The sequence below is a fragment of the Mytilus galloprovincialis genome, chromosome 11 (assembly GCF_965363235.1).
Source record: "Mytilus galloprovincialis chromosome 11, xbMytGall1.hap1.1, whole genome shotgun sequence".
NCBI lineage: Eukaryota > Metazoa > Mollusca > Bivalvia > Mytilida > Mytilidae > Mytilus > Mytilus galloprovincialis.
The window spans coordinates 77,240,525-77,265,689 of record NC_134848.1 but is presented as its reverse complement, the minus strand read 5'-3'; the positions used below and the strand labels follow the sequence as shown (position 1 = coordinate 77,265,689).

General features: G+C 30.1%; 1 protein-coding gene and 1 long non-coding RNA gene across 2 annotated transcripts in view; both read right to left on the bottom strand.

Moving 5' to 3' along the window:
• The window catches only part of LOC143050912 (transcription intermediary factor 1-beta-like), a 39,266-nt gene extending 14,333 nt beyond the window's left edge, over positions 1-24,933 (bottom strand). The window contains exon 1 of the mRNA XM_076224016.1: positions 24,119-24,933. Within this exon, the coding sequence (XP_076080131.1) occupies positions 24,119-24,885 (767 nt within the window). The 5' untranslated portion in view covers positions 24,886-24,933. The remainder of the gene's footprint in view (positions 1-24,118) is intronic.
• LOC143051403 (uncharacterized) lies at positions 970-3,204 on the bottom strand. Its single transcript, XR_012970750.1, has 2 exons — positions 2,682-3,204; positions 970-1,309 (listed from the first exon to the last, which is right to left on the bottom strand). It is a non-coding gene; the product is annotated as an uncharacterized LOC143051403 (long non-coding RNA).
• Positions 24,934-25,165: the final 232 nt, after the last annotated feature.

The window sequence follows — 25,165 nt, the reverse complement described above, 5'->3', positions numbered from 1 at the left end:
GTACATGTTTCCCTTCTTTTTAATATACTTTTTGACTAGTTAAAATCTCCTTTTAGTTTTGAAACAGACATGCACATGTGTAAATAGTTTAAACAACTACTTGACTTGATAGTTAATACCTTTTTCTTTTACTTTATACAAACTGCACGAAAATGTGTCTACCTTTATTGTTGATCAGGCTGATTTAATTGATGGTTGCCTAACGTCCAGTGGCAAATATTTCATATTTTTTACATATTGATTTGCGAGTGTATGAAATTTCTTTTCTGTACAGTATATGCAATATGATATTTATCTCTCCACAAGAAACCAAAATACACAGACATTAATAACTTTAGGTAACCATAAGGCTCTTAGCAATGAGAAAAATTCATACTGCACTGTCAACTATACAAGGTCTATTTATGAAAAAGGTTTAACAATTCAATCAAGAAAACTGATGGCCCGATTTATGTACAATATAATAACAAAAAAATCCAAATATTGTATACAGCAACAAACCACAAGTGAATTACAGGCTCTTTACTTTGGAAAGGCAAAAACATAATAAAGGCATGATGCTCTTTACCTTGGAAAGGCACAAACATAATAAAGGCATATTATAGATTTCACAAGCTGTACAATTTTTTGTTCCTATTTGTTTTTTTTTGTTATGTTTTTTTCCCAATCAACCAAATAACAACTGTAAAAAAAAACACGACATACATCCCAGTATTCTGAAATGAAAAGGACCAGTCAGACTGGTGATCAGAACAATATATCTAGACTATCACTACATATGATTCCATCCTTTTTCAATAATTAAACCAAGACATAAGAAAACAAAACTCATTCCAGGTATTAATAATATTCTTATTATCAAACATTCATTTATAATGTTACTGTCAATGATAACAGAGAGTTTTATGCTCATTTCCTTGCAACTGAAATAGTACAGTTCAACTATGCAAATTTCGGTATCTGTACAGCTAAGGATATATGTATCAGTGATGCTAACTTGTAATAAATTGCATAAAGTCTGAAAGGGAGAAAGGCAAGGTTCTTCATGTTCATTGTGTGTCTCATTTACTGCAAATATCTCAATTTTTTGTGTAATCAGTTGCTCTGTGCCTCCCACTGGTGCTAGAAAACAATCAGCATGACAATCAAATTCAAGCGTACATATGATGAACCTTTTCATCTTCAGTGTGGATTGAACGGCAACATATATCTCCTCCATAATGGTACCAACAGCTGTCCATGGCTGAGGATTACTTTTCTTTTTAACTCCTTTTGTTAAATTACTACATCTTTTCCTGTTTGGCATTTTCTAAATTTAAAAAAAAATAATATTTTAGAGTTGAAAAGAAATTTGAAGCCTATTATACAACATCTATTTGTCTTACTTTTAAACGTTACTTCCTACATGTATGTCATATGACATTCTGCAGGTTTTTATTATGCTAAATCTATTTTAAATTTCTTTTGTCATGTATAGACCTTTCAAGCTTGCTATTAGGTACAAATATTTGATATGTTTATATGTTTATCAATTGTTGAACGTTATACAGTGAACATACAATGTAAGTTGCTGACATAAACTTTATTTAGTCTCTGGCAGAGACTCTCTGCTTCTATATATTTTGTAGATCTCATGAGGGTATTGAAGGGGTTTACAATGAGGGTCTGGAAGCAGGGGCGGATCCACCCATTTTAAAAAGGGGGTTCCCCACTCAAGATAAAGGGGGTTCCAACCACATGTACCCATTCAAATGCATTGGTCGTCCAAGAAAAGGGGGTTCCAACCCCTGGAACACCCCACCCCCCTGGATCCGCCAATGGGAAGGTGTTTACAAAAGGTAAACGAACAGAAAGCCACAGGACATAAAGTCACAAATTTGGTAGGACAAATTGTCACAAATAATCTGTTGACAATTGTTTGTATATATAAGCATATGACAAGAGAAATATCTTTGAATATTTACTTTTTAATACATATATTCATATTAAAGTTTAAGAAATGTGTCAATATATTAGAAAAATGAAGATTTATTTAATTTTAATCATGCAAAAGAAAGATTTCTTGGCACCATGAAGCCATTTAAGTGCCAAACCAGTTTGACATTTTGTTTTTTTTAACAACTATTTGATCATCTTTGATATGTTTTTGGTAATTTTATTTGGACTAGGTTTTTTGGTATCAATATGAAAATATTAGTCACCTTTGCTGAAATTTTTAGAAACCACTATAGGATCGATCTTTACGAAACTGGTCTTATTTTAACAAGATAACATTTGGAAGTAATATAAGATTATTAAATTGCATATTTATTCGTTAATTTTTAAGTTTTATGAGAAAAAAAATGGTAGTTCATAGCTGGATTTGGGTATCAATTCGAAAAAAAAACCTTTGATGGTATTTTATGAAAACACTATTTGACCAAACTATACGAAAATAGTCTCATTTTAACGGGATAACAATCGGGAGTAGGAAATCACTACAAAAATGTATATACATTTTTAAATTTCTACGTTTTACGAAAAAAAAATGGTGGACCAGACCGGTTCTAAAGCAATAAAGAGGGGAAGCTGAATGGACCGACTTTAAATTAGTCTACATTTGATTATTATCATCATCTCAGCACATTATAGTATAAACAAATTGGTAGAATTAATAAAATGTATCTTTTGAATATACTTACATGCTTCAGCTGTGAAAACAATGGACATAAACGATTAAAAAAATCTTTAAGCGTATCGTCTCGCTTTACAACAATGGCGGAATTTGCTCATCTTCGTCCCAGGTCACATCATCATCACAAGCACTTCCGGTGGCCAAGTGATTTCATTGGCCGTTATATAGACTCTACTAGAGTTGCCAATCTCTTGTATTATATGTCTCTGGTCTGAGGTATGAAAACTACTGAATTTTGTTTACGATTCAATATTTTGAATAAACTAGAGGCTCTAAAGAGCCTGTGTCGCTCACCTTGGTCTTGTGCATATTAAACAATGGACACGGATAAATTCATGACATAATTGTGTTTTGGTGATAGAGATGTGTTTGTAGATCTTACTTTACTGAACATTCTTGTTGCTACAATTATATCTATCTATAATGAACTTGGCCCAGTAATTACAGTGGAAAATATTTTCTAAAAATTAACAAAAATTTATGAAAAATGTTAAAAATTAACTATAAAGAGCAATAACTCCTTAAGGGGTCAACTGACCATTTTGGCCATTCTGATTTATTTGTAAATCTTACTTTGCTGAACATTATTCCTGTTTACAGTTTATCTCTATCTATAATAATATTCAAGATAATAACCAAAAACAGCAAAATTTCCTTCAAATTACCAATTCAGGGGCAGCAACCCAACAACAGGTTGTCCGATTCATCTGAAAATTCAGGACAGATAGATCTTGACCTGATAAACACTTTTATCCCTGTCAGATTTGCTCTAAATGCTTTTGTTTTTGAGTTATATAAGTTAAAAACTGCATTTTACCCCTATGTTCTATTTTTAGCCATGGCGGCCATCCTGGTTGGTTGGCCGGGTCACGCCACACATTTTTTCAACAAGTTACCCCAATGATGACTGTGGCCAAGTTTAGTTTAATTTGGCCCAGTAGTTTCAGAGAAGAAGATTTTTGTAAAAGATAACTAAGATTTACGAAAAAATGGTTAAGAATTGACTATAAAGGGCAATAACTCCTTCAGGGGTCAACTGACCATTTTGGTCATTCGGACTTATTTGTAAATCTTACTTTGCTGAACATTATTGCTGTTTACAGTTTATCTCTATCTATAATAATATTCAAGATAATAACCAAAAACAGCAAAATTTCCTTAAAATTACCAATTCAGGGGCAGCAACCCAACAACAGGTTGTCCGATTCATCTGAAAATTTCAGGACAGATAGATCTTGACCTTATAAACAATTTTATCCCTGTCAGATTTGCTCTAAATGCTTTTGTTTTTGAGTTATAAGTTAAAAACTGCATTTTACCCCTATGTTCTATTTTTAGCCATGGCGGCCATTTTGGTTGGTTGGCCGGGTCACGCCACACATTTTTTAAACTAGATATCCCAAAGATGATTGTGGCCAAGTTTGGATTAATTTGGCCCAGTAGTTTCAGAGGAGAAGATTTTTGTAAAAGATTACTAATTTTTACGAAAAATGGTTAAAAATTGACTATAAAGGTCAATAACTCCTAAAGGGGTCAACTGACCATTTTGGTCATATTTACTTATTTGTAAATCTTACTTTGCTGAACATTATTGCTGTTTATAGTTTATCTCTATCTATAATAATATTCAAGATAATAGCCAAAAACAGCAAAAATTACCTAAAATTACCAGTTCAGGGGCAGCAACCCAATAACGGGTTGTCGGATTCATCTGAAAATTTGAGGGCAGATAGATCTTGACCTGATAAACAATTTTACCCCATGTCAGATTTGCTCTAAATGCTTTGGTTTTTGAGTTATAAGCCAAAAACTGCATTTTACCCCTATGTTCTATTTTTAGCCATGGCGGCCATCTTGGTTGGTTGGCCGGGTCACGCCACACATTTTTTAAACTAGATACCCCAATGATGATTGTGGCCAAGTTTGGTTTAATTTGGCCCAGTAGTTTCAGAGGAGAAGATTTTTGTAAAAGTTAACGACGACGGACGACGGACGACGGACGACGACGGACGACGGACGCCAAGTGATGGGAAAAGCTCACTTGGCCCTTCGGCCCAGGTGAGCTAAAAAAGGACATGCTGGCACTCTAAATTGATGCGAACAAAATTATTTAGTAATAATATTCAAATATTGCTACTTATTTTATTATACAATCAATCCTTACATGAAAATATAACTCATTTACTATGCGGCTATATAGATTTACATAATAAAATGCTTATATGGTCAGTTTTTGTTGTTGCGGACAAATAATTTTCTTATATGAGTCAGTCTGAGATATGAAAACTATTGAATTTTGTTTACGATTCAATATTTTGAATAAAAAAAGGACATGCTGGCAATCTTAATTGATGCGAACAAAATTTTTTAGTCATAATATTTAAATATTGCTACCTTTTTCATTATACAATCAATCCTTACATGAAAATATAACTCATTTACTATGCGGCTATATAGATTTACATAATAAAATGCTTATATGGTCAGTTTTGATTGTTGCGGACAAATAATTTTATTATATGTGTCACCAAGGTCCACTCCAGAGCACTGTTAGATAAGGGGGAGCTAACTCGTATGTGCTGGAACCAAGGGACAGGGGGTCAGTCTATCGCTAGACTTAATGTTCTGATAGGCATAGCTAAAACGCAAGGAAGGTTTTCATAATTTAATTACTGTAACAATTTAAACAAATGATGATAACAAATCAATTAGTAAACAATTCCAAATAATAATAATAATAGTCTAATTAAAGTATAAAGTATCAAATCTAAATATCAAATCCAAAGTAAAACTATTTCTCCTTAAAATGTAAAATATAAAATAAATGCCAAAATTACTAAATAATAAAAAGAACTTAATCTCAAATTCAAAATGTAAAGTCTTTTAATAAAAAGATTCTCCAAAAGTATTTCCAAAGTTAAATTATGAGTCAGAGATAAATTTTGTCTCACACTACACAGTCAACTGGTAGACTGGTAGACAGTCTTATAGGGCCAGTATAATGACATGAGTAGTGTGAGGTTACACTTCCGAAACACTGACTGCTATCTAAAAAATTATCAAAAATAAAAGGTGAGTCAAAAATACATTTTTGTCTAAACACTACAAAGTCAACTAGTAGACTGATCGACAGTCTTACAGATCCAGTATAATAGACTTTAGTAGTGAAAGGTTAGGTTTCCGAAAGGTGACTGCTTTTCCAAAATTTCACAATGATATTTATACTAAAATCCGAAATAACTCAACTTGTCCTGACACGTTAATAATACTCTCATTAGCAAAAAATAGACATTAATTAACAAAGCCTAATCCTATAATGTTTTGATAAAATCTTAAACTTTCAAAGTGACATATGCTAATTACAATTAGTATTTCAAAATAAAGTGCTTTGAGCAAACTGTGACATTTCAAGTACTAATGCCACAGCATAGGTAAAATTAATAAAACAGATTAATAAAATTTTACAAAATACAAACATTAAATTTTCTTTCTCTAAATAAAACATATTTTTATCCAAAATAACAGTAACACAAATATATGCCAAATAACACACCATGACATATGAGTCAGTCTGAGGTGTGAAAACTACTGAATTTTGTTCACGATTCAATATTTTGAATGAAAAAGGACATGCTGGCACTCTTAATTGATGCGAACAAAATTTTTTAGTCATAATATTCAAATATTGCTACCTATTTTATTATACAATCAATCATTACATGAAAATATAACTCATTTACAATGCTGCTATATAGATTTAAATAATAGAATGTTTATATGGTCAGTTTTGGTTGTTGCGGACAAATAATTTTATTATATGAGTCAGTCTGAGGTGTGAAAACTACTGAATTTTGTTAACGATTCAATATTTTGAATAAAAAAGGACATGCTGGCACTCTTAATTGATGCGAACAAAATTTTTTAGTAATAATATTCAAATATTGCTACTTATTTTATTATACAATCAATCCTTACATGAAAATATAACTCATTTACTATGCGGCTATATAGATTTACATAATAAAATGCTTATATGGTCAGTTTTTGTTGTTGCGGACAAATAATTTTCTTATATGAGTCAGTCTGAGATATGAAAACTATTGAATTTTGTTTACGATTCAATATTTTGAATAAAAAAAGGACATGCTGGCAATCTTAATTGATGCGAACAAAATTTTTTAGTCATAATATTTAAATATTGCTACCTTTTTCATTATACAATCAATCCTTACATGAAAATATAACTCATTTACTATGCGGCTATATAGATTTACATAATAAAATGCTTATATGGTCAGTTTTGATTGTTGCGGACAAATAATTTTATTATATGAGTCAGTCTGAGGTGTGAAAACTACTGAATTTTGTTCACGATTCAATATTTTGAATGAAAAAGGACATGCTGGCACTCTTAATTGATGCGAACAAAATTTTTTAGTCATAATATTCAAATATTGCTACCTATATTATTATACAATCAATCATTACATGAAAATATAACTCATTTACAATGCTGCTATATAGATTTAAATAATAGAATGTTTATATAGTCAGTTTTGGTTGTTGCGGACAAATAATTTTATTGTATGAGTCAGTCTGAGATATGAAAAATATTGAATTTTGTTTACGATTCAATATTTTGAATTAAAAAAGGACATGCTGGCACTCTTAATTGATGCGAACAAAATTTTTTAGTCATAATATTCAAATATTGCTACCTATTTTATTATACAATCAATCCTTACATGAAAATATAACTCATTTACTATGCGGCTATATAGATTTACATAATACAATGCTGATATGGTCAGTTTTGGTTGTTGCGGACAAATAATTTTATTGTATGAGTCAGTCTGAGATATGAAAACTATTGAATTTTGTTTACGATTCAATATTTTGAATAAAAAAAGGACATGCTGGCATTCTTAATTGATGCGAACAAAATTTTTTAGTCATAATATTCAAATATTGCTACCTATTTTATTATACAATCAATCCTTACATGAAAATATAACTAATTTACTATGCGGCTATATAGATTTACATAATAAAATGCTTATATGGTCAGTTTTTGTTGTTGCGGACAAATAATTTTATTATATGAGTCAGTCTGAGATATGAAAACTATTGAATTTTGTTTACGATTCAATATTTTGAATAAAAAAAGGACATGCTGGCACTCTTAATTGATGCGAACAAAATTTTTTAGTCATAATATTTAAATATTGCTATCTTTTTCATTATACAATCAATCCTTACATGAAAATATAACTCATTTACTATGCGGCTATATAGATTTACATAATAAAATGCTTATATGGTCAGTTTTGGTTGTTGCGGACAAATAATTTTATTATATGAGTCAGTCTGAGGTGTGAAAACTACTGAATTTTGTTCACGATTCAATATTTTGAATGAAAAAGGACATGCTGGCACTCTTAATTGATGCGAACAAATTTTTTTAGTCATAATATTCAAATATTGCTACCTATTTTATTATACAATCAATCATTACATGAAAATATAACTCATTTACAATGCTGCTATATAGATTTAAATAATAGAATGTTTATATGGTCAGTTTTGGTTGTTGCGGACAAATAATTTTATTGTATGAGTCAGTCTGAGATATGAAAAATATTGAATTTTGTTTACGATTCAATATTTTGAATTAAAAAAGGACATGCTGGCACTCTTAATTGATGCGAACACAATTTTTTAGTCATAATATTCAAATATTGCTTCCTATTTTATTATACAATCAATCCTTACATGAAAATATAACTCATTTACTATGCGGCTATATAGATTTACATAATAAAATGCTTATATGGTCAGTTTTTGTTGTTGCGGACAAATAATTTTATTATATGAGTCAGTCTGAGATATGAAAACTATTGAATTTTGTTTACGATTCAATATTTTGAATAAAAAAAGGACATGCTGGCAATCTTAATTGATGCGAACAAAATTTTTTAGTCATAATATTTAAATATTGCTACCTTTTTCATTATACAATCAATCCTTACATGAAAATATAACTCATTTACTATGCGGCTATATAGATTTACATAATAAAATGCTTATATGGTCAGTTTTGGTTGTTGCGGACAAATAATTTTATTATATGAGTCAGTCTGAGGTGTGAAAACTATTGAATTTTGTTCACGATTCAATATTTTGAATAAAAAAGGACATGCTGGCACTCTTAATTGATGCAAACAAAATTTTTTAGTCATAATATTTAAATATTGCTACCTATTTTATTATACAATCAATCCTTACATGAAAATATAACTCATTTACTATGCTGCTATATAGATTTACCTAATAGAATGTTTATATGGTCAGTTTTGGTTGTTGCGGACAAATAATTTTATTGTATGAGTCAGTCTGAGATATGAAAAATATTGAATTTTGTTTACGATTCAATATTTTGAATTAAAAAAGGACATGCTGGCACTCTTAATTGATGCGAACAAAATTTTTTAGTCATAATATTCAAATATTGCTACCTATTTTATTATACAATCAATCCTTACATGAAAATATCACTCATTTACTATGCGGCTATATAGATTTACATAATAAAATGCTTATATGGTCAGTTTTGGTTGTTGCGGACAAATAATTTTATTGTATGAGTCAGTCTGAGATGTGAAAACTATTGAATTTTGTTTACGATTCAATAATTTGAATAAAAAAAGGACATGCTGGCATTCTTAATTGATGCGAACAAAATTTTTTAGTCATAATATTCAAATATTGCTACCTATTTTATTATACAATCAATCCTTACATGAAAATATAACTCATTTACTATGCGGCTATATAGATTTACATAATAAAATGCTTATATGGTCAGTTTTGGTTGTTGCGGACAAATAATTTTATTATATGAGTCAGTCTGAGATATGAAAAGTATTGAATTTTGTTTATGATTCAATATTTTGAATAAAAAAAGGACATGCTGGCACTCTTAATTGATGCGAACAAAATTTGTTAGTCATAGTATTCAAATATTGCTACCTATTTTATTATACAATCAATCCTTACATGAAAATATAACTCATTTACTATGCTGCTATATAGATTTACCTAATAGAATGTTTATATGGTCAGTTTTGGTTGTTGCTGACAAATAATTTTATTATATGAGTCAGTCTGAGGTATGAAAACTACTGAATTTTGTTTACGATTCAATATTTTGAATAAAATAGAGGCTCTTAAGAGCCTGTGTCGCTCACCTTGGTCTTGTGCATATTAAACAATGGACACGGATAAATTCATGACATAATTGTGTTTTGGTGATAGAGATGTGTTTGTAGATCTTACTTTACTGAACATTCTTGTTGCTACAATTATCTCTATCTATAATGAACTTGGCCCAGTAATTACAGTGGAAAATATTTTCTAAAAATTAACAAAAATTTATGAAAAATGTTAAAAATTAACTATAAAGAGCAACAACTCCTTAAGGGGTCAATTGACTATTTTGGTCATGTAAACTTATTTGTAGATCTTATTTTGCTGAACGTTATTGCTGTATACAGTTTATCTCTATCTATAATAATATTCAAGATAATAACAAAAAGCAGCAAAATTTCCTTAAAATTACCAATTCAGGACAGTAACCTAACAACGGGTTGTCCGTTCCATGTGAAAACATCAGGGCAGATAGATCTTGACCTGATAAACAATTAAACCCTGTCAGATTTTCTCTTAATGCTTCGGTTTTTTGAGTTATAAGCCAAAAACTGCATTTTACCCCTATGTTCTATTATTAGCCGTGGCAGCCATTTTGGTTGATTGGCCAGGTCACACCACACATTTTTTCAACAAGTTTCCCCAATGATGACTGTGGCCAAGTTTAGTTTAATTTGGCCCAGTAGTTTCAGAGAAGAAGATTTTTGTAAAAGATAACTAAGATTTACGAAAAAATGGTTAAGAATTGACTATAAAGGGCAATAACTCCTTCAGGGGTCAACTGACCATTTTGGTCATTCTGACTTATTTGTAAATCTTACTTTGCTGAACATTATTGCTGTTTACAGTTTATCTCTATCTATAATAATATTCAAGATAATAACCAAAAGCAGCAAAATTTCCTTAAAATTACCAATTCAGGGGCAGCAACCCAACAACAGGTTGTCCGATTCATCTGAAAATTTCAGGACAGATAGATCTTGACCTGATAAACACTTTTATCACTGTCAGTTTTGCTCTAAATGCTTTTGTTTTTGAGTTATAAGTTAAAAACTGCATTTTACCCCTATGTTCTATTTTTAGCCATGGCGGCCATCTTGGTTGGTTGGCCGGGTCACGCCACACATTTTTTAAACTAGATATCCCAAAGATGATTGTGGCCAAGTTTGGATTAATTTGGCCCAGTAGTTTCAGAGGAGAAGATTTTTGTAAAAGATTACTAATTTTTACGAAAAATGGTTAAAAATTGACTATAAAGGTCAATAACTCCTAAAGGGGTCAACTGACCATTTTGGTCATATTGACTTATTTGTAAATCTTACTTTGCTGAACATTATTGCTGTTTATAGTTTATCTCTATCTATAATAATATTCAAGATAATAGCCAAAAACAGCAAAAATTAGCTAAAATTACCAGTTCAGGGGCAGCAACCCAATAACGGGTTGTCGGATTCATCTGAAAATTTGAGGGCAGATAGATGTTGACCTGATAAACAATTTTACCCCCATGTCAGATTTGCTCTAAATGCTTTGGTTTTTGAGTTATAAGCCAAAAACCGCATTTTACCCCTATGTTCTATTTTTAGCCATGGCGGCCATCTTGGTTGGTTGGCCGGGTCACGCCACACATTTTTTAAACTAGATACCCCAATGATGATTGTGGCCAAGTTTGGTTTAATTTGGCCCAGTAGTTTCAGAGGAGAAGATTTTTGTAAAAGTTAACGACGACGGACGACGGACGACGACGGACGACGGACGCCAAGTGATGGGAAAAGCTCACTTGGCCCTTCGGGCCAGGTGAGCTAAAAAAGGACATGCTGGCACTCTAAATTGATGCGAACAAAATTATTTAGTAATAATATTCAAATATTGCTACTTATTTTATTATACAATCAATCCTTACATGAAAATATAACTCATTTACTATGCGGCTATATAGATTTACATAATAAAATGCTTATATGGTCAGTTTTTGTTGTTGCGGACAAATAATTTTATTATATGAGTCAGTCTGAGATATGAAAACTATTGAATTTTGTTTACGATTCAATATTTTGAATAAAAAAAGGACATGCTGGCAATCTTAATTGATGCGAACAAAATTTTTTAGTCATAATATTTAAATATTGCTACCTTTTTCATTATACAATCAATCCTTACATGAAAATATAACTCATTTACTATGCGGCTATATAGATTTACATAATAAAATGCTTATATGGTCAGTTTTGATTGTTGCAGACAAATAATTTTATTATATGAGTCAGTCTGAGGTGTGAAAACTACTGAATTTTGTTCACGATTCAATATTTTGAATGAAAAAGGACATGCTGGCACTCTTAATTGATGCGAACAAAATTTTTTAGTCATAATATTCAAATATTGCTACCTATTTTATTATACAATCAATCATTACATGAAAATATAACTCATTTACAATGCTGCTATATAGATTTAAATAATAGAATGTTTATATGGTCAGTTTTGGTTGTTGCGGACAAATAATTTTATTGTATGAGTCAGTCTGAGATATGAAAAATATTGAATTTTGTTTACGATTCAATATTTTGAATTAAAAAAGGACATGCTGGCATTCTTAATTGATGCGAACAAAATTTTTTAGTCATAATATTCAAATATTGCTACCTATTTTATTATACAATCAACCCTTACATGAAAATATAACTCATTTACTATGCGGCTATATAGATTTACATAATAAAATGCTGATATGGTCAGTTTTGGTTGTTGCGGACAAATAATTTTATTGTATGAGTCAGTCTGAGATATGAAAACTATTGAATTTTGTTTACGATTCAATATTTTGAATAAAAAAGGACATGCTGGCATTCTTAATTGATGCGAACAAAATTTTTTAGTCATAATATTCAAATATTGCTACCTATTTTATTATACAATCAATCCTTACATGAAAATATAACTCATTTACTATGCGGCTATATAGATTTACATAATAAAATGCTTATATGGTCAGTTTTGGTTGTTGCGGACAAATAATTTTATTATATGAGTCAGTCTGAGGTGTGAAAACTACTGAATTTTGTTCACGATTCAATATTTTGAATAAAAAAGGACATGCTGGCACTCTAAATTGATGCGAACAAAATTTTTTAGTCATAATATTCAAATATTGCTACCTATTTTATTATACAATCAATCATTACATGAAAATATAACTCATTTACAATGCTGCTATATAGATTTAAATAATAGCATGTTTATATGGTCAGTTTGGGTTGTTGCTGACAAATAATTTTATATATATGAGTCAGTCTGAGGTGTGAAAACTACTGAATTTTGTTTACGATTCAATATTTTAAATAAAAAAAGGACATGCTGGCACTCTAAATTGATGCGAACAAAAATTTTTAGTCATAATATTCAAATATTGCTACCTATTTTATTATACAATCAATCCTTACATGAAAATATAACTCATTTACTATGCGGCTATATAGATTTACATAATAAAATGCTGATATGGTCAGTTTTGGTTGTTGCGGACAAATAATTTTATTGTATGAGTCAGTCTGAGATATGAAAACTATTGAATTTTGTTTACGATTCAATATTTTGAATAAAAAAAGGACATGCTGGCATTCTTAATTGATGCGAACAAAATTTTTTAGTCATAATATTCAAATATTGCTACCTATTTTATTATACAATCAATCCTTACATGAAAATATAACTCATTTACTATGCGCCTATATAGATTTACATAATAAAATGCTTATATGGTCAGTTTTTGTTGTTGCGGACAAATAATTTTATTATATGAGTCAGTCTGAGATGTGGAAACTATTGAATTTTGTTTAAGATTCAATATTTTGAATAAAAAAAGGACATGCTGGCACTCTTAATTGATGCGAACAAATTTTTTTAGTCATAATATTTAAATATTGCTACCTTTTTCATTATACAATCAAACCTTACATGAAAATATAACTCATTTACTATGCGGCTATATAGATTTACATAATAAAATGCTTATATGGTCAGTTTTGGTTGTTGCGGACAAATAATTTTATTATATGAGTCAGTCTGAGATATGAAAAGTATTGAATTTTGTTTATGATTCAATATTTTGAATAAAAAAAGGACATGCTGGCACTCTTAATTGATGCGAACAAAATTTGTTAGTCATAGTATTCAAATATTGCTACCTATTTTATTATACAATCAATCCTTACATGAAAATATAACTCATTTACTATGCTGCTATATAGATTTACCTAATAGAATGTTTATATGGTCAGTTTTGGTTGTTGCTGACAAATAATTTTATTATATGAGTCAGTCTGAGGTATGAAAACTACTGAATTTTGTTTACGATTCAATATTTTGAATAAAAAAAGGACATGCTGGCACTCTAAATTGATGCGAACAAAATTATTTAGTTATAATATTCAAATATTGCTACTTATTTTATTATACAATCAATCCTTACATGAAAATATAACTCATTTACTATGCGGCTATATAGATTTACATAATAAAATGCTTATATGGTCAGTTTTTGTTGTTGCGGACAAATAATTTTATTATATGAGTCAGTCTGAGATATGAAAACTATTGAATTTTGTTTACGATTCAATATTTTGAATAAAAAAAGGACATGCTGGCAATCTTAATTGATGCGAACAAAATTTTTTAGTCATAATATTTAAATATTGCTACCTTTTTCATTATACAATCAATCCTTACATGAAAATATAACTCATTTACTATGCGGCTATATAGATTTACATAATAAAATGCTTATATGGTCAGTTTTGGTTGTTGCGGACAAATAATTTTATTATATGAGTCAGTCTGAGATATGAAAAGTATTGAATTTTGTTTATGATTCAATATTTTGAATAAAAAAAGGACATGCTGGCACTCTTAATTGATGCGAACAAAATTTGTTAGTCATAGTATTCAAATATTGCTACCTATTTTATTATACAATCAATCCTTACATGAAAATATAACTCATTTACTATGCTGCTATATAGATTTACCTAATAGAATGTTTATATGGTCAGTTTTGGTTGTTGCTGACAAATAATTTTATTATATGAGTCAGTCTGAGGTATGAAAACTACTGAATTTTGTTTACGATTCAATATTTTGAATAAAAAAAGGACATGCTGGCACTCTAAATTGATGCGAACAAAATTATTTAGTTATAATATTCAAATATTGCTACTTATTTTATTATACAATCAATCCTTACATGAAAATATAACTCATTTACTATGCGGCTATATAGATTTACATAATAAAATGCTGATATGGTCAGTTTTGGTTGTTGCGGACAAATAATTTTATTGTATGAGTCAGTCTGAGATATGAAAACTATTGAATTTTGTTTACGATTCAATATTTTGAATAAAAAAAGGACATGCTGGCATTCTTAATTGATGCGAACAAAATTTTTTAGTCATAATATTCAAATATTGCTACCTATTTTATTATACAATCAATCCTTACATGAAAATATAACTCATTTACTATGCGGCTATATAGATTTACATAATAAAATGCTTATATGGTCAGTTTTTGTTGTTGCGGACAAATAATTTTATTATATGAGTCAGTCTGAGATGTGGAAACTATTGAATTTTGTTTAAGATTCAATATTTTGAATAAAAAAAGGACATGCTGGCACTCTTAATTGATGCGAACAAATTTTTTTAGTCATAATATTTAAATATTGCTACCTTTTTCATTATACAATCAAACCTTACATGAAAATATAACTCATTTACTATGCGGCTATATAGATTTACATAATAAAATGCTTATATGGTCAGTTTTGGTTGTTGCGGACAAATAATTTTATTATATGAGTCAGTATGAGATATGAAAAGTATTGAATTTTGTTTATGATTCAATATTTTGAATAAAAAAAGGACATGCTGGCACTCTTAATTGATGCGAACAAAATTTGTTAGTCATAGTATTCAAATATTGCTACCTATTTTATTATACAATCAATCCTTACATGAAAATATAACTCATTTACTATGCTGCTATATAGATTTACCTAATAGAATGTTTATATGGTCAGTTTTGGTTGTTGCTGACAAATAATTTTATTATATGAGTCAGTCTGAGGTATGAAAACTACTGAATTTTGTTTACGATTCAATATTTTGAATAAAAAAAGGACATGCTGGCACTCTAAATTGATGCGAACAAAATTATTTAGTTATAATATTCAAATATTGCTACTTATTTTATTATACAATCAATCCTTACATGAAAATATAACTCATTTACTATGCGGCTATATAGATTTACATAATAAAATGCTTATATGGTCAGTTTTTGTTGTTGCGGACAAATAATTTTATTATATGAGTCAGTCTGAGATATGAAAACTATTGAATTTTGTTTACGATTCAATATTTTGAATAAAAAAAGGACATGCTGGCAATCTTAATTGATGCGAACAAAATTTTTTAGTCATAATATTTAAATATTGCTACCTTTTTCATTATACAATCAATCCTTACATGAAAATATAACTCATTTACTATGCGGCTATATAGATTTACATAATAAAATGCTTATATGGTCAGTTTTGGTTGTTGCGGACAAATAATTTTATTATATGAGTCAGTCTGAGATATGAAAAGTATTGAATTTTGTTTATGATTCAATATTTTGAATAAAAAAAGGACATGCTGGCACTCTTAATTGATGCGAACAAAATTTGTTAGTCATAGTATTCAAATATTGCTACCTATTTTATTATACAATCAATCCTTACATGAAAATATAACTCATTTACTATGCTGCTATATAGATTTACCTAATAGAATGTTTATATGGTCAGTTTTGGTTGTTGCTGACAAATAATTTTATTATATGAGTCAGTCTGAGGTATGAAAACTACTGAATTTTGTTTACGATTCAATATTTTGAATAAAAAAAGGTCATGCTGGCACTCTAAATTGATGCGAACAAAATTATTTAGTTATAATATTCAAATATTGCTACTTATTTTATTATACAATCAATCCTTACATGAAAATATAACTCATTTACTATGCGGCTATATAGATTTACATAATAAAATGCTTATATGGTCAGTTTTTGTTGTTGCGGACAAATAATTTTATTATATGAGTCAGTCTGAGATATGAAAACTATTGAATTTTGTTTACGATTCAATATTTTGAATAAAAAAAGGACATGCTGGCAATCTTAATTGATGCGAACAAAATTTTTTAGTCATAATATTTAAATATTGCTACCTTTTTCATTATACAATCAATCCTTACATGAAAATATAACTCATTTACTATGCGGCTATATAGATTTACATAATAAAATGCTTATATGGTCAGTTTTGGTTGTTGCGGACAAATAATTTTATTATATGAGTCAGTCTGAGGTGAGAAAACTACTGAATTTTGTTCACGATTCAATATTTTGAATAAAAAAGGACATGCTGGCACTCTTAATTGATGCGAACAAAATTTTTTAGTTATAATATTCAAATATTGCTACCTATTTTATTATACAATCAATCATTACATGACAATATAACTCATTTACAATGCTGCTATATAGATTTAAATAATAGAATGTTTATATGGTCAGTTTGGGTTGTTGCTGACAAATAATTTTATATATATGAGTCAGTCTGAGGTGTGAAAACTACTGAATTTTGTTTACGATTCAATATTTTAAATAAAAAAAGGACATGCTGGCACTCTAAATTGATGCGAACAAAAATTTTTAGTCATAATATTCAAATATTGCTACCTATTTTATTATACAATCAATCCTTACATGAAAATATTACTCATTTACTATGCGGCTATATAGATTTACATAATACAATGCTTATATGGTCAGTTTTTGTTGTTGCGGACAAATAATTTTATTATATGAGTCAGTCTGAGATGTGAAAACTATTGAATTTTGTTTACGATTCAATATTTTGAATAAAAAAAGGACATGCTGGCACTCTTAATTGATGCGAACACAATTTTTTAGTCATAATATTCAAATATTGCTACCTATTTTATTATACAATCAATCCTTACATGAAAATATAACTCATTTACTATGTGGCTATATAGATTTACATAATAAAATGCTTATATGGTCAGTTTTGGTTGTTGCGGACAAATAATTTTATTATATGAGTCTGAGATATGAAAACTATTGAATTTTGTTTACGATTCAATATTTTGAATACAAAAAGGACATGCTGGCACTCTTAATTGATGCGAACAAAATTTTTTAGTCATAATATTCAAATATTGCTATCTATTTTATTATACGATCAATTGTTATATCAAAATATAACTCATTTACTATGCCGGCTATATAGGTTTACATAATAAATTACTTATATGGTCAGTTTTGGTTGTTGCGAACAAATAATTATATATTACGAGTTAGTCTGATGTATGAAAACTACTGAATTTTGTTTACTATTCAATATTTTAAATAAAAAGAGGTCATGGCCGTCTGACTGGTACAAAAATTGCTGTCAATTGTATTATATGGTCAATTATGGCATAAAAATATAACTGAATTACTTCTATATAGAATAAGATAACTTGTTAAAGGGTAAATATTGTCAGTTTTTGTTAAAGGGATAATTCGCGAATTTTTACTTTTCAGCTAATTATGTCCATAATACCATAAAAAACATATTCACCAAGTTTTATCTGGATATGAACAGCAATAAAGGAGAAAATTAAGAATTAATAATTTTATTTCTTCGAACTTCCTGACTTATGTGACGTAGTTTAAGTCTTTAAGCATGCCGGGAGTGGAAATAATCTCATTTTAAATCTTAATCGTTAATCATCTTATAACGCTATTTAAAGCGCATAGACGACGTTTGGTGTAGCTATTAACCAACTAATAATTAAGATGGAACAGCGCTCAGCTTGAAAGTAGAATGTACGATTTATATTTTAATATTTTCTGAAATGATTATAGTGATACAAGTAAATCATATAAAATATTTTTTTATGATTTTTTTTTCCGACGGATATTTTGAACTAACACGTATAACTGGTAGTGTTTTAAACATGCATGTTTGTACTTTTTACCTTTTACGTCAGGCTAGTAAATATGTGCTGCTAGTACATTTGTAGTGTGTAAATACGGCCCCGCAAATACAATGTGTATTGTACTTTGACACATAGTGACTACCTGTTGAATGCGTGGTTAAATTCAAGTTAATTAAAAGATTAGCATTTTGTATCTTTTGATCTTTACTCCGTGAATTTAAGCCGTCACGGTTCACTTTTCTAGGTGTGAACAACATTTCGTATGAATGATAAACGGGGGAATCTTTATATTTTCCATGAGCTCAGTTCAATTAAATATATTATTGACGCTGAATATTTTTTGTTAAAAAAAAAGAAATACTGAATTAATTTAATTGAATAAATTTATGAATAATGATGTCCCTATAAACACGAGTAAATGAATTAAAAATTCTAAATATGAATCGGTGACCTTGAATTTTTGAAATAGATAGTAATTACCAATTGCAGTTATATAAGTGGGTCGTTCAAAGCGATCTTATTCTTTTTTTTTAAATATTCAGGAAATAATGTCCTTATCAAAATAATTTAATTCTCACCACGTACTAATTCTTCAGCTATTTGAACGAAAATATCAAAAATGTTAACAGAAAATTTTCAACTTTGTCTTACTGGAAGGGAGGGAGAGCTCCAGACGTACTTATTAACAGATAAAGCAGGCTTATGGTTTATCGTTAGTTTGTGTGTTGGGTCAGGAAAGGTCAACCACTTGGCAAGAAACACAGAATTATCCTACCGGCTTGTGTAGTAAACATAATTAGAAAAGAGTTTCCATCGTTGGATGGGGTATACGAATGATTCAAAGAATGTGAAAGTGACACTTCAGACTGAATAGTTCTAAAATCATTTAAACGGTTTACCAATACAGTTTTTCACCGAATGTTTCAGATTCATTTCATTATTTGTGTATTAATAAACCTATTTATGAATTATTTCACTTTGAGGTCTAATTTTATAGATTGCATGTTGTATTAACATGAAGGTTTGGTCTACCACAGTACCACGGAGCGTTGATATGATTTGACCCGAGATCCTCCCGAGATGTTGTTGGGGTTCTTGTTGTGCAACCTTAACCAGTTTTCAATGATGTGTTTTTTATCTCTTTGTTTGTCTTTCGATCGTTTATTGGTTATTTTTTGCTATGACGTTGTCAGTGTGTTTTTTAATACTGAATATGACTATCCGTTTTGGTACCTTCTGCCTTTTTACAAACAAGACCATGAAACTGAATATTGGAAATGTATCATGCTACTACAAAAGAAAATGCACTGATGGATTGTCCTAGAAGCATATTTTATGAGAATAATAATGGTCTATAAGCAGTTATATTTATTTCATGTTTGAAGCGGTGCATTTTTTAAAATTTAATTTGACTTTTACCAAGAAATGTATTGTAGCAAAGGGGAAGAGTAATTGTGGTCTAGTGTCAGATACTCGAAAAAAATGGAATTTAACAGAAAAGGAAACAAAAAACGGACTTTGGCAAAAATGTAGAGGGCTTTTGATACCTTTTCTCCAGACATAAAATATTTTACAATAAATCATCCTACAACAGATTAAAAGCTTGAAATGCCAGCGATTTCGCGGGAGTGTTTTAGTGTTCTCAAAATCTTATATTGATAAAAATGACACTCCTTTAAATAATTGAATGTACATGTACAGGAAGACAAACGATTACCGCACGTTCTAGAGACATGCCACGAACTAAGTATCATCTTCGTGTCATAATTGCGCATGCTTGTCTCTTCACATACAAGTAAACGCAAATTTTCTAATAGGCAAAATATTTTGTAAATGTGCCCGCTCATATCTGAAATAGGACAAGAAAGTATGAAAGATAGTCATCCGTATTCTCTCGGTTAAATTCTCTAGGATTTACTCCAAACAATGTTGTGAAATGATGCAGTATGTTTTTTTCTTTCTTAAATTATTCATCACAACTCTAGACCGCATAACGTAAATTAAACATTTGCTAAGCAAATAAAACAAGCTGACAAAACATTATGTAAGCTATTGTGTACAAAAGCATTGGCGGATCCAGGGGGAGTGGTTCCGGGTGTTGGAACCCCCGTTTTTTTTGCCGATCAATGCATTTGAAGTGGGACATATATTTGGAACCCCCCTTTTTTAATATGGCTGGATCCGCCCCCGAAAAGTAAAATTGAAATTTGAAAAAAAAATCATTTTACATGGTACAGTACCAGATTATCTTCTACACATGAATTTTGAAACTGAAGTCAAAATTAATAATTTACGGTTTTATTATTTCTGTCTTTGCACATGTCAGAATTAATCAGCCTGTAGATATAAATTTTAAACTCTTAATTTCATGTTTGGACGGCTTTGTGTATTTCAATCAGGTTAGGGACATACATTGTTAACAGGATGTATAATACACCTGACAGCATTTTCGATGGTACTTTTACCTGTGCACACCTGGGTCAAACAGCTGGGAAGCGATGCATGTACCTGAATTGCGTAATGTCACCAGTTTATTAGCCCGCAGGAAGTCACTAGAATTCCCGAATGTGACACTATTACATGACCTCTGGCAATAATTCAAAAGATCGACGGTTTTCATATTAGAAGTACCCGAAATGAATAAAATCTATTACATAAAAAAGATTTTTTTTTTGGCAAGCATTTCGAAAAGTCTAAAGCCGCTACAGATAAGAATATATTAATGCCTTTACAACTTCCAAATTAGTGTCCGCCCCACTATATGTATTCCTATCTTTTATCTTGTTATCATGAATTTAGATCTGAAAGAAAAAATACTCCTACTACGATTGACCATAAATCATTACAAACTTCGCTAGCCTAGCTGTCGACATTTTATATCCCGAAACTGCTCAGCCTTAACTTGTAGGACTACGCAACTGCGTTGGCCTAGTAGACAGCTATAAAGCATAACAAGGGGGCGGTAAGATCTATTAAGTTTCCACACGAATCGGGGAAGACATATGCTCCCATCTACCTATCACTTCTTCAACCTTTTATATGGCACAATATGGAAAAGGAGGGGGGGGGGGGGGTAAACAGCATCTGTAATTATACTACATGTAAATAAACAAAGTCTTATTTTTAAACCATTATTATATCAAACAAATGACCCTTTAAATGTTTTACGTAATTTGTTATGTATACTAGGTTTTTTTTGCACCTAAAAATATATATACTTCATTGAACTTGTGAATTTACGACAGAAAGTCACAGAACAAAACGTCATAATTCAGTTTCGAGTTTATTTTTCTTTAAACGAGAAAACGTAAATTAATTAATTCTTTTTTGGTTTGTTCTTGAAATATTATTTTTAAACCAAGTTTTAAACAGAATTTATTAAATAAATATCAATGACATCAAATAATTGTTATAAAATCAAAATGCCAAAGTGGCTAGGTACCTTAAATGGCTTCATTGTCCCTAGAAATATAAACTTAAAATGTAATAAATGTAATAAATAATATAATATTTGAAGATGTTTTTCCTATATAAATTCAACATTTTTTTTGTCTGTGACTTTTTATCCGTGTACTAAACTTCTACTTGTAAACAACAAAATCTGTTACTAATGCATGAATGCAGAACTACTGAACTATATTAATCTGACAATTTCCTTTCAACCAGGCTTGGAACGAAATAGCAATAAAAACATTCATGAGAAAAAAATCATAATTACTATCAAATTTCCATCGAAACAAGATGCTTCAAAAAGGTCTGCACACACTTTCTTGAACTTGTTGTGAATTGGTTTGTGTTATGTTGAGGTTAATCATCCACGTCTGGTACAACTCTTTTTTTTTTTGCAGGATCTTGGAAAGTGTAAGCTTATGCCATGTGAACTTCGATTGAACATCCGTACGCTTGACAAGTCATTTTGATACTGAATATACGATATGCCATGCTTGTTTTTTGGCTTTGTGGTTTTCAGATATTTTATTCAAATATACTCATCACGTGACAATTTGTATCGGAGATGCCGTCAAAATGGCGATAAGTCGAGCAGTGATAGTGGGATTTTAATTTTTATTTTAATCACTCATCTAGAAGAATTGAACAATAATTTTAATGAATATATGACTTTTTATATCAAATAAACATAATATAAAATTTTCATTTTTTTGCGAAGTTTCCCTTTAATGATATCAAATAATTTTGTTTTACGAGTCAGTCTGTCTAAGATGAGAAAACTGTTTGATTTTGGTGAGGATTAAATTACGTTTTTGTTAATGATATCAAATAATTTTGTTTTACGAGTCAGTCTGTCTAAGATGAGACAACTGTTTGATTTTGGTGAGGATTAAATTTGGTGAGGATTAAATTACATGTATTTGAATAAACATATTTAAACTATTATTTGCGAAGAACAAGAAATTTACTATAATTATTGTTCAATTAAATACAAATGTGTGACATTTTTAAATAACCGTAATATCGTCAATATGTCAAGCGGAAATGACTAGTTGGTCAATTAATTTTGATGTTCCTTATCATTTCATATTTTAGGTCAGTGTATCCAGGTTACGATGACAATCTGCGTTAACGGGCGTTTACTACAAACAGTAAACGCGCGTTTACTTATTACGAAAATAGAAGACGCGCATTTTTCCACGTTAACGCGGAGGTAAACGGGAATTTAAAGTAAACGCCCGTTTACTCTTTAAAAAATTAGAAGACGCCCCGTTTTTGCGTTAACGCGGAGGAAAACGCGAAAGTAAACGCCCGTTTACTTTTAATGTCTACTGCAATTTCGGAGTTAACGCACAGTTAACGCGGCGTTTACATGAAGTGCACGCGAGTAAACGCCGCGTTAACTTTTTCGGCCCGTCTACATGTAATGCTTGGTCTGCACCCAACTGTACATGTATCAATACAACTTAAAATGTACACTGCCATATACCCCGTATTTTTCTACTGGAGCACATTTTGAATCCATAATATTAAACAATACATTTGTAATGAACATATATTTGTATTTCATGAATTATCTCCCCTCTTCTGTTATATTATATCCAGACATAAGTTGATATTTTAAAAAACAACATAATTGTGATGTCGCCAAAATACGCGTCTCATTAAGATACTATGGTTATATTAAAGCATGTATTACGACTACAAAATGCTCAGTCATTTTTAGTAGAATTACCTGATTATGTAGTTACCAAACAGCTGTTTAACGTCGTTATCTGTTGCAGACTTAGCAGTATACTTTATGTTCGGAAACTCGGGAATTGGCTTTACCGTCATCTTTGCAATGTCGTCTGTAAGCTTCTGTAGAGACTGTAACAATTTTCCATCGTTTCGGGTCTTGTTGAGTTCATTTGTTTTCTTGTCTAAATCGCTTCCTGCCTTCAAATTAGCTTTAGTATCTTCAAATACAGTTGTTAATTTGTCCCTTTCAATTCTTGATTTTTCTTTCAATGATGCAATCATCTCTGTGATACATTTATCTACCATAGCCTTAATCCTTGTACCTTCTTCTGTGATAGCTTTGACTACTTCTGTCACCTTCACATCAAATGCCTGTATACCTTCTTCTATCTGTTTAATGTTTTGGGTTGCCTCATTAACCTTTCTTCGTAGGTTATTTTTATTTTTCTCCTTCAGCTGTAATATGTTGTCGATAAGCTTTGAAAATTCATGTCCTTTATGACTTCCGGTGACACAACTGCTGCATACTGCTGTATTACATGTATTACATACAAAGCTTACGTCTTCATTGTGGTCTTTACATTTCGATTTACCTTCCGGAATCACGCCTGTTGAAGACTGGAACTGGTGAGTTTTTGATATCTTCTGTCTATTATGAAACGTTTTACAATTTTCACAAAAGTACTGTTCACACTCTAAACAGTATTGTGATCCTGGAGCACTTACACAGATCTCACAAGTTTTAGAGGCCGCCTGTGCCATTTTGTCATGTATCGTCTTCGTTGTATCATATACAGGTAAGGTAGATATCCAATGATAACAACGTTCTACATTTAAATCAATGAAGTTTCAATATGTGTGTTGTGTATTTAAATGTAAAACTAGAAGGCATAACTCTCAAGTTATAATGTAGCTATGCTATACATACTTTAAATATATACGTTTTATTGAGTACTGTATTATTAGTTATGAACGGTTTTATTGCTGATATTAATTCATAATTATAATCATCATACAGAAGTATAATATTTTCGTAATAATT